Below are 9,645 nucleotides of genomic sequence, written 5' to 3'. Positions count from 1 at the left end.
CCTGACACTGGCCAGGAACTGCTGCCCAGCCCCAACGGAAAGACTGCCTAATCCCTTTCCCGCGGACGGGAGAGGGGCGTGTCTGTCCCCTCCTAAGCAGCCGAAAGCCGCAGTTCCGTTAGTTCCAACCTCCTCCCCTGGCAGTGGGAGGCGTCGCACGCGCGCATGCTCTCACGAGTCATGGCTCCGTCACGCGAGTTTGCGCACTGAGCCTCTGAAACACACAACAAGGCTCCTCTCCATCCCCGGCCTGATCCGGCTCTTGGGGTGAGGGTTCACGAAGACAGAGGAAACCCGGAAACCCTGTACAAACCCTACCCCCTCCCTCACTACTAAGGCACGAGGCCTTAATATAAAGCTCACTCGGTCTCTTACCCGATTCTCCGTTGGGGCGGGCGGGCAGGGTTCAGGAAACTCGCGCTAACCACCTAAAGAGCGCACGCGACGGGGCCTGGGCACGGACTAGGCTAGCAGCTATCAGTTCACCGTCGGGGCTAGGGATGCCTCGAGGCAGCACCACACCGGCACAATTCACACAGCGTCACGGAGTGTCTGTGTGTGTGTTGGAGAGAGAGTGTGTGTGTGTTGGAGAGTGTGTGTGTGATTGTGTGTGTTGGAGAGTGTGTGTGTGATTGTGTGTGAGTGTGTGAGTGTGTGAGTGTGTGAGTGTGTGAGTGTGTGAGTGTGTGAGTGTGTGAGTGTGTGAGTGTGTGAGTGTGTGAGTGTGTGAGTGTGTGAGTGTGTGAGTGTGCGAGTGTGTGTCTGTGTTGGAGAGTGTGTGAGTGTGTGAGTGTGTGAGTGTGTGAGTGTGTGAGTGTGTGAGTGTGTGAGTGTGTGTGTGTGTGTGTGTGCGAGTGTGTGTGTGCGTGTGTGAGTGTGTGAGTGTGCGAGTGTGTGAGTGTGTGAGTGTGTGAGTGTGTATGTGTTGGAGAGTGTGTGTGTGTGAGTGTGTGAGTGTGTGAGTGTGTGAGTGTGTGAGTGTGCGAGTGTGTGAGTGTGTGAGTGTGTGTGTGAGTGTGTGAGTGTGTGAGTGCGTGTGTGAGTGTGTGAGTGTGTGAGTGTGTGAGTGCGTGTGTGAGTGTGTGAGTGTGCGAGTGTGTGTGTATGTGTGTGTGTGTAAGTGTGTTTGGAGTGTGTAATCTGGCCATGGTGCCTGCTGTCCGATGCGATGCTGTGCAAGAAGGGAAGGGGACGGGGGTGTTGCGCGCGGGAAAACCAGGAAGACTTGCGACCGCCCCTTCAGCGACAACATAAAGGTCCACAGGATCTGCTGCTTTAGAGAGCCGCGCAGTTGCCGTACCATGCCCTATCAAGCCGCCGGCGCATAAAGCAGAGTTTGCGTTAGCTGTCATTTTAAAATTTCCATATTGAGCAAACATTAAGTACGGAATCCTCGCCTCAAAGGTGGCCTTGTTCTCGTTGGGTGATGACGCCATGGTAATCAGGCGAAATCCTTTCTTCTGCATTCCTCAGCACCCCTGAATATATAGAGGTGTGTCCTAATAACTAGAGGGCACCCCTCCTAACACGCCCCAGGGCATCTGTAATAATGCGACAAGACGCGACGGCCCCAGATTGCGAAAACCTAATGCTGTCCAATATGCATTATGGTGTCGAGGGTGCGTACCCCGTACCTGCAAACCGCCCTAATACGAGCCGAGGGCTCAAGGGCTGCCAGATTGCCTATAAGCACCATCCTACCTCGCACTTTAAACAAAGCAAGTGGTAAAGGATACTAACGACCAGTATGCAACAGTTGCACACAGCGCTCCAACTCTAATCGACCCCGTGTCCCCGACCCCCAGCTTCCGCACTGCACGGCCCCCTTCTGCACGGTTAGTTGTACGGCAAGCTTCGTCTGATGTGGCAGCTGCTGCTGCCTTGGGCTCTGTGGCGCGACTTGGGCATTTAGGTAGGGGGCCCCATCTGGGGCTCTCGGGGCCTTGGAACTCAACAAAGGATGATTTCAGAGGGCCACTAAAGGCAGGTGAGCGGACTGTTGTGGCGACGGGCAGAGACGTGGATTTTTACTGCTGGAGAGCTGGTTGGATTGTGTCGCGTTGGATGTGCCTAACGGGGGTTTCTTTATGATGGATACATGGCGGCCACGTGAGCTGCCGTGAGCACAAAAGCGGTAGCCTTAGTGAAGCCATAAACAGGCACAACGAGGAGATTATGGATGTGGGAAGGGCTTGCATGCGATGGCATTCCTGAGATTCGGTGTCCGGTTGCGTAACCCTGTCGTTGTTCAGCGTAGCGTCCAGCATAGCCTGGCGAGCTTTCAGTCAGCCAATAGTTTGGGGCCCGCATGGATTTAGTAATCTTCTAGCCTTTCGAGGTTCGGTTTTTGCCAATCCTATAAACCTGCTTTAACAGAAATGCCTCAAGGTTACGGCATTCAGTTTGTCCCTCTGATCGTTACAATCCTAAAACTTCAGGAGCTTTGTTTGTACCCCCTTGATAGGTACTAAGGAGGCTGGTTGGTGCAAGCCCCAAGCTACAGGAAACCCAAGCTACCGAGTGTCGGAGCTGTTGCGTTGCCGGACGTCGCTTCGTCCATTACAAAGTCCTCCTCAGGGCCTTTTCACACCAACAGCATAACGTTTCCTCCTTATAACTTTTCATAGAGGCATACAGTATGGCAGCGAGGTTGGCTGTGCTGCTCTGCGCAGCCTTGTTTGTGGCAGTTGCCGCTGCACGCTCCATACCTACCAGTACCTCTGATCCTGACGCACGCAAGCGTATTATTACGCTCGATGCGGATGCCCGGATTTACCTCTGGCGAGGCTTCCTTACGCCAGGTAAGTTGACCTTTGGTGGACCGATTGTCAAGCTACTAAGCAATTTCAATTAGACAAAGGAAGGTCTTTCTTGCAGAGGAATGCGACTACATTCGTATGAAAGCGGAGAAGCGGCTCGAGCGATCGGGCGTCGTTGATACCGCCAGCGGCTCCAGCGTGGTGTCTGATATCCGCACATCAGATGGAATGTTCTTTGAACGTGGCGAAGACGCCATCCTTGAGGGTAAGCCAGCGGAGTGGCCCCTTGCCTTGAAGTGCCAATCGAGTAATGTTCAGCGGTACAGTTTACAGTCCTGCCCTTCAACGCAACTTCGTTCACTCCCGATCGCCCCAATATTTGATTCTGCAGCTGTTGAGCAGCGCCTTGCAGACTGGACCATGACGCCCATCTGGGCCGGAGAGGCGCTGCAGGTGCTGCGCTACCGGAAAGACCAGAAGTACGACTCGCACGTGAGTTTTGCGGCCTTGCATCGCGTCCACCATCGTTCCCTCTGACATTTAACCCAACCAAACCCGATCGCAAAAAGGCCTTTTCCCTTTGGCACCCGCATATTCGCGGCGCTCAGGCGCGCTATCCGCCCCACCTTAAAATCCCTCTGAACCCCTGGTGACATTCTCTCAACCCGAACCCGCCTCCTGTACACCTGCCCCCGCTCCCTCCTCCCATGGCCGAATGGCGTCATCCTTGCCACGGCCGTTCCGCCCGCCTCCTTGCCTGGCTGGATGGCTACCTCGGCTGTCCAATCCGCGGCTACCTCTATACGCTGTACCTCTATGCTCCCCTACCCTACCGTGGTGGTGATGGCCATCCCGTTGGACGCTTACAGTGGGGTAAGCAACCGGCCGGCTCATGATACAGTTAAAAGTCAGTGGCCCACGGGGTTCCCTCCCTCGAGAGTGTGAGAGGATGTGGAATGCGTGCGTGAGGGGGGAAGAGGGAGTGTGTGTTGAGCACCCACTTCCCACATTGTCTATGGGATGCAGCGATAGGGGGTGCCCGTGTATTACGCATGTATTATCTTCTGGCTCCCTTAGTTGATTCCATTAAAGCTTCGTTTACCTCTCTACCCTACGATACCCCCGTGCTACGGTGCCCCCTTCCGCCCACAGACTACTTTTTCCATAAGGAGGGTTCGGCAAATGGCGGCAACCGGTGGGCCACCGTGCTCACGTACCTCACGGACACGGAGGTGGGCGGGCGGATCGAGGGTGGTTGTGTTGGATGGGGCGAGTGGGTGTGCAGGAGGATGACGGGTTGATGTATTGCTGGGTCTGCAATTTGGGCGCCGATTGTGAAGCCTTGGTCCACATTGGAGTGCACTCCTGAAGGGGTTGCGGCATCTTGGGCTTGCAAAAAAATGGTGGCAGTGTAACGACGCAAGGCCGATCTGAGCATCCTGGGTTACGCCTTTTGCTGTGTTACAGGCAGTAGCACTGGTAGGTAGGGTGATGCACCGGGGAAACGGCTGGTGCACTGCCGTACAGTTAGTTGGAGGGGCAGGGCCGGGTGAGGGCGTGTCGTGAAAGAGGGGCTTGATGGGATGTGTGCGTGCGCAGCCGCTCCCCGGCATTTGGCGGCGAACCGAGCCAGCTTACGACCTACTAGCGACTTGGCCTCCCTTCCTATCCCCCAAATCCCGACCCCACGTTTGAACATTGGCATTATTGTCGCTAGATACATCTACAATGTACCCACCCACCCGCCTTCTCCTTTTCGCGATGTTGTGACGTGTGCAGGAGGGTGGCGAGACGGTGTTCCCCAAGATCCCGGCGCCGGGCGGGGTCAATGTGGGTTTCTCGGAGTGCGCCAAGTACAACCTGGCAGTCAAGCCGCGCAAGGGAGACGGTGCGTCCTCCGTCCTCGGCAAAGGAGTTGAAATATATGCATGCAAAAAATCACAGCAACACAAACAACTCCCGATCCCCAAAACACCAACTGTCAAGCGTTCAAAAATCAATGATGAAAGTGCCCTTGATTCCAGAATCTAATCTGTAACCGGCAGGGTAAGGGCATGTGTGGATGTTGGGAGGCTGCTCCAGCCGGAAGAGCCTGAAGGCTTGGGCTTATGTTTACCGCTCTCGTTAAGTTGTGGCTCAAGCTTTCCCTTCCTGCAACTTTGCAACCCTCTCCCCTCCTTTTGGGGCCTCCTCACCATGACTACGAGATGCCCCTAGTGGCCCTGCCGCTCACCGCTTATCTGCATCCTCCCCTGACACCCACATGCGTGCCTCACTTCCCCACACGTGGATGGAAACCCGTACATCTGTCGTACAGCCATTCTGTTCCACAGCATGAAGACCAACGGGCAGCTGGAGGAGCGGTCGCTGCACGGCGCCTGCCCCGTCATCAAGGGGGAGAAGTTCAGCATGACCAAGTGGTGAGAGGGGGGGAAAGGGGGAGAAAGATGTGACCCGCCAGTACAGACTTTGCAGGCGGCAGAAGAGGAAAGGAACGGGGAAGGACATGTAGCAGCAGTAGGCCGGGGCATGTGTTTTTAAATTGTGGACGATGGAGACTCTGGAAGTCGGGTGGGGCTGGGTGCGTGGTTGGGGGAAAGACGAACCACAAACGAGTGAAGCTGCGTGGTTGGGGGATGGGCAGGGGCTGCGACTAGTTTGAGCGGGTGGGTGAAGCTAACCTGGGAATGAGTTTCCCCTTTGGGGGCACCCGAGAAAAGGGGCAACAAACAAAAAGGGAGTTACACCCCTGGGGGGTTTTGTCCCTAAAGGGCTGTCTACCGGGTTGAAGCTAACCCCTATCCACAGGGTTAGTTTGCGGAGTCGTTGGTCCAAAGTAGAGGCATGCACGCGGGATGCGGTGTAAAGCTCCGGTTCATTCTAGTATCTGTTCGTTAACCCTTTTCCATACTGCTTTGTTCGCCTCCTGTGACGTTTCATTTCACGCACGGCAGGATCCACGCCGGCCACTACGACATGAATGACGCGTACGACGAGCGCTATCGGGAGTATCTGGCTCATCTCAATCGCAATGTTGACCGCACTGGCGAACTTTAAGGGCTCCAGCGATACCTACACGATGTGAGATGTACGGCATGCTGCCATACCCTGCGTGCCGTACGAACGCGCGCATGATCTTATGATGGAAGTGAACCTGGCAGGAGAGCGCGCGCGTCTGTTTTTGCTGTACAGATTGAGACGTATGTGGTACTCTTGGTACCGTTAGGCAAGGTGCAGGCCTGTAGTGATAGGTTCGTGATGTATTTGCTATATGTCGCGAAAGCTGTCGTACTGTTAAGTTATTAAGTCGTAATGGCAAATAGAAATAGTGAACTGGAAATGCAACTTGGCTGAAGATTTTCCATCAGGTGGTGTCTGCTGTGCCCTGCTGAATGAAGCTACTGTGGAGCTGGCACGTCCGTTGCACGTCTGCCGGCTGCAAACAGCACCAAGATAGCTGACATGGACAAGCCAATATTAAACCTTTATTGAATAAACAACAGGACTTGCGGAATTAAATAAGTCACCAGCCGGGTGGGCGACGGATGAGGCGGATTTGCTACGTTGTGCTGGCTGTGCGCGCTTTGCCCTTGTAATGTGGCTGCGTCCACTGCCCCAGCAACCCACATCTCCTGTAACAAAGCAAAGGCGTAACCCGGGATGCTCAGTTGGGCCTTGCGTCGTTACATTGCCCCCCCTTTAGCAATGGACGTCCGCGGCCATTATATCGAGCATTGGAGCCATCCCACCTCACGCATTGTGCGCTGGTTTATCCATTACCCATGATATCGCTTTCTGCGATACCTGCTTGTTGTCAGAATCGAACCACCGACCCGAAGATTTCATCGGAAGTCGTGCGGCCCCGTCTCGATACCATTGTAACAAAGCAAAGGCGTAACCCGGGATGCTCAGTTGGGCCTTGCGTCGTTACATCTCCACACACGACGCATACATAAGTTGGGAAATCAGGCAACATAATTAAATGAACACCATCATGCGCAACCAACACAGCAATTTCCACTCTCCAAACGATGGCATGATACGGGCCACCAGCCGGGAGTAGACACGCTTATGCTGCTCTATCGGACCTATGCGGTGCTTGACAGCCGCCTAGGTCCCGAGGATGAAATACAAAACAGGCGGCAAATACATCATTGAATGAGGCCAACCGCGACACGCAAGCATAGCTAAACCTTATGTCTTCTCCGTGGTTGGGAGGTGATAATCATCGCTAACCAAACCCTAAGCCCAACCATTCAGGGGGGACGAAGTTTACTCCAGACCTTTACCACCGGCTAAGCATAGCGCAGATTAACCCTCTCGGCAGACGTCCGCCGATTCGGCGCACAAGCTACTCTGAGGCGCCTCACAGGCCGTCCTGTCACGTCTTCTTGTCCTGAAAGAGCAAAGCGGGATGGCGGGTCCCGTTCACCGCAAAACCTTGGGTTTGAACATCGCATGGGCAACGCCCCCGAACATACTTACCCGCACGTATCTGTCTGCTTCAAGCAGATGCAGGTTGTGTAGTGCTCGGATAGCTCTGCACAGCGTCAGGACCGGCACCACATTGACGGGGGGCTCATGTGTCCCCTGGGACGGTTCCCCCGCCTTAACCGAAAGACCGCCATCAATCACTCACGCTTCTTTTTGTTCCTTAATCTGCGGTAGGTAATGAGAGGCCTCATTCATATGCCAGCTGTGCGCAAAGGTTAAGATGCCACGTTACCACGTTACCTTGTCGTCATCTACTTCATGCATGTTTGCTTTAAACTGTTGGCGCACTTGATTCATCAGGACCTCCTCGTTCCCTTGCTGTTCATAGCGAAAAAGATGTCAGTCTAGGCCTCACCATGCAGAGCCGGCGCAAGACTTACACGTCTCCCAAAGTACTTCGCCAGAAACATGCAATCCTTATAAAGCTGTACAAAAAGAAGTCACGCGTATTGACACTTCATCATGTGAAGTGGCATGAAGGCAAACCTAACCTTTTTCACGGAAACTTCCTTGAAGATTTTGTCCATTTTCTGACCTACGCACTTCGTGAACACTCCAATGAAAACACAGCAATTTGACCGCACTTCGGCTGTGTACTCGGAACCCTTGTAGCCAGTACCTCCGAAACCCGATGATGTCCCAAAGGATTTGGCCCGCAGCTCAACTTACAGAGCCGCATCCTTCAATGCCGCTTTATGGTCTGCACAAGTACATTCATTTCACATAGCGATTACATGGCCGCCGGGTGAAGAATTGCGAGGAATCAGGATACCCCACTAACCACCAACACTTGCCAGCACGCCGAGTCCTCAACCTCCAACTGCTGTACAGCTGTACGAGCGCACCGCACATGCCAAGACATCAACCATATGTTCATACCCTTGCCACCCACATCTCCAAACTCCCCCGGGGCTGTCGCACCACATTCCCCTCCCCCATTCCCCCTCCCCCGCTCAGGTTGCCCAAGCCCCGCTGCCACGCACCGCATTCCTCGGCGCCGTGTGTGTTTTCTCCACCTTGCCACCAAACCCGTCTTTCCCCACACTACTCCCTCCTCGCCAGGCACTCTCCACATGCGCAGCACTTGTATGGCTCATCGTACAATGCCGTATATAGTCTTTCAGGTGTACGACTGGCGGTAAACCGTTACAGAGCCCGTAGGAGTGGCAGCGTAAATTTCGCCGGTGGAGGTGTTCCACACGATGTCGGCGTACGGGCGGCTGAGGGGGGCGGTGGTGATGGGTGTAACGCTCGCTTTGCCGTCCAGGAGGTCCACCGTCATCAGACCGCGTTGCGTGTGAACTTCGTACGAGAATGTACGGGGGACGTAATGCGCGGCAGTGGCCGAGGTCGTCGTAGTGTGTGTGTGGGGAAAGGGACAGAAGAGTCCGATTAGGTTAGATCAGGAACGGGCAACAGTGAGGAACGGGCAACTGTGCTGAGTGAGGCATTGTGAGCTGCGACGACGGCACCCGACACTGATTGGCTAAATGTGAGCGTCCTAACCCCCGACTCCTCCACCACCAACCCCACTCCTCCCTGGAGTCCAACTTCTCCAAAATGTTTTCCCCTCGCCACACCACACACCACCAGCACTTCCACTGCCTCCTGAAATCATCCCCCCTCGCCCCTCACATCCCTCCCATCCGCTGCCTTACCCGCCACGCAATCCCCCGCGGGACTTGTCTTCGCCCCCAACACCGCCGACCCGTCCGGAGAGGCGGCGGACCGGGGGCTGCCGCTGGAGCGCAAGTCCCAGATGTGAACCTGTCAGCCGCGGGAGGGGGGGTTTCAGAAGGGGTTTCAGGAGGAGTTTCAGGAAGGAAAACACACACGCATGTGCACTAACCCACCCACTACTCAACCCAGCTGACCCGCCCTAATACCCCGCACGATATCACACCCCGCGCACCTTAACTTGACACGTTACACATTACACACACTCCCCTTCCCCTTCCCTTCCCACCTTGCCGTCAAGTGAAGACGTGACCAGCGTGTTGTCGTTGGTTAGCTGCAGACTCGTAACCGACTGCTGGTGTGTACGACATTTCCAGGAGGTACCCGGGGGCCGTACACGCATGTCCCAACTGTGCACAGAAAGGGGGGGGGGAAGGGAACAGACGGCAGAAGAGGACGTTTCCGCCGATGGATGTTCCGCAAGGAGGGTTCCGCAACTTCGGGAAAAGCTGGGGAAAGCAGGAACCCGCGCACAACATGCGCAAGGAAACAGGGGCCCCTGCCGTACGTACGCAGATCGCGCTACACGGCAACGACGCGCCGTACTCACATGACGACGGTGCCGTCCCGTGCGCCCGTGGCTACCCGCGCCCCCCCCAGCAGCGACGTGCCCAGTGCGGTGATGGCCGTGTTCTCATGCGCCCTCCAAGAGCCC

General features: G+C 55.4%; 2 protein-coding genes across 2 annotated transcripts; one reads left to right on the top strand and one right to left on the bottom strand.

Moving 5' to 3' along the window:
• The first annotated feature begins 2,479 nt into the window (after positions 1 to 2,479).
• VOLCADRAFT_81799 (uncharacterized protein) lies at positions 2,480 to 6,369 on the top strand. Its single transcript, XM_002952354.1, has 7 exons — positions 2,480 to 2,801; positions 2,878 to 3,024; positions 3,151 to 3,255; positions 3,912 to 3,991; positions 4,539 to 4,647; positions 5,077 to 5,179; positions 5,714 to 6,369. The coding sequence occupies exons 1-7, from the start codon at positions 2,639 to 2,641 to the stop codon at positions 5,814 to 5,816; spliced, it is 810 nt and encodes a 269-aa protein (XP_002952400.1). The 5' UTR covers positions 2,480 to 2,638; the 3' UTR covers positions 5,817 to 6,369.
• A 771-nt stretch (positions 6,370 to 7,140) lies between these two features.
• On the bottom strand, positions 7,141 to 7,780 carry VOLCADRAFT_118076 (uncharacterized protein; the record flags this gene model as incomplete). The annotated part of the gene is made up of 6 exons (XM_002952276.1): positions 7,141 to 7,155; positions 7,245 to 7,299; positions 7,399 to 7,418; positions 7,494 to 7,571; positions 7,634 to 7,678; positions 7,745 to 7,780. 6 exons carry the CDS (start codon positions 7,778 to 7,780, stop codon positions 7,141 to 7,143), a joined length of 249 nt encoding a protein of 82 aa, XP_002952322.1.
• Positions 7,781 to 9,645: the final 1,865 nt, after the last annotated feature.

The sequence above is a fragment of the Volvox carteri genome (assembly GCF_000143455.1).
Source record: "Volvox carteri f. nagariensis unplaced genomic scaffold VOLCAscaffold_29, whole genome shotgun sequence".
NCBI classification, from domain to species: domain Eukaryota; kingdom Viridiplantae; phylum Chlorophyta; class Chlorophyceae; order Chlamydomonadales; family Volvocaceae; genus Volvox; species Volvox carteri.
The sequence above is the reverse complement of the archived record's forward strand: the minus strand, read 5'-3'. Positions and strand labels throughout refer to the sequence as shown.

Bases quoted from the DNA above. Each gene is read 5' to 3' on its own strand.
- VOLCADRAFT_81799 (XM_002952354.1), top strand. From the start codon at position 2,639: ATGGCAGCGAGGTTGGCTGTGCTGCTCTGCGCAGCCTTGTTTGTGGCA. The intron at 2,802-2,877 runs GTAAGTTGACCT...TCTTTCTTGCAG, and splicing joins GCGAGGCTTCCTTACGCCAG to AGGAATGCGACTACATTCGT. The intron at 5,180-5,713 runs GTGAGAGGGGGG...CACGCACGGCAG, and splicing joins AAGTTCAGCATGACCAAGTG to GATCCACGCCGGCCACTACG.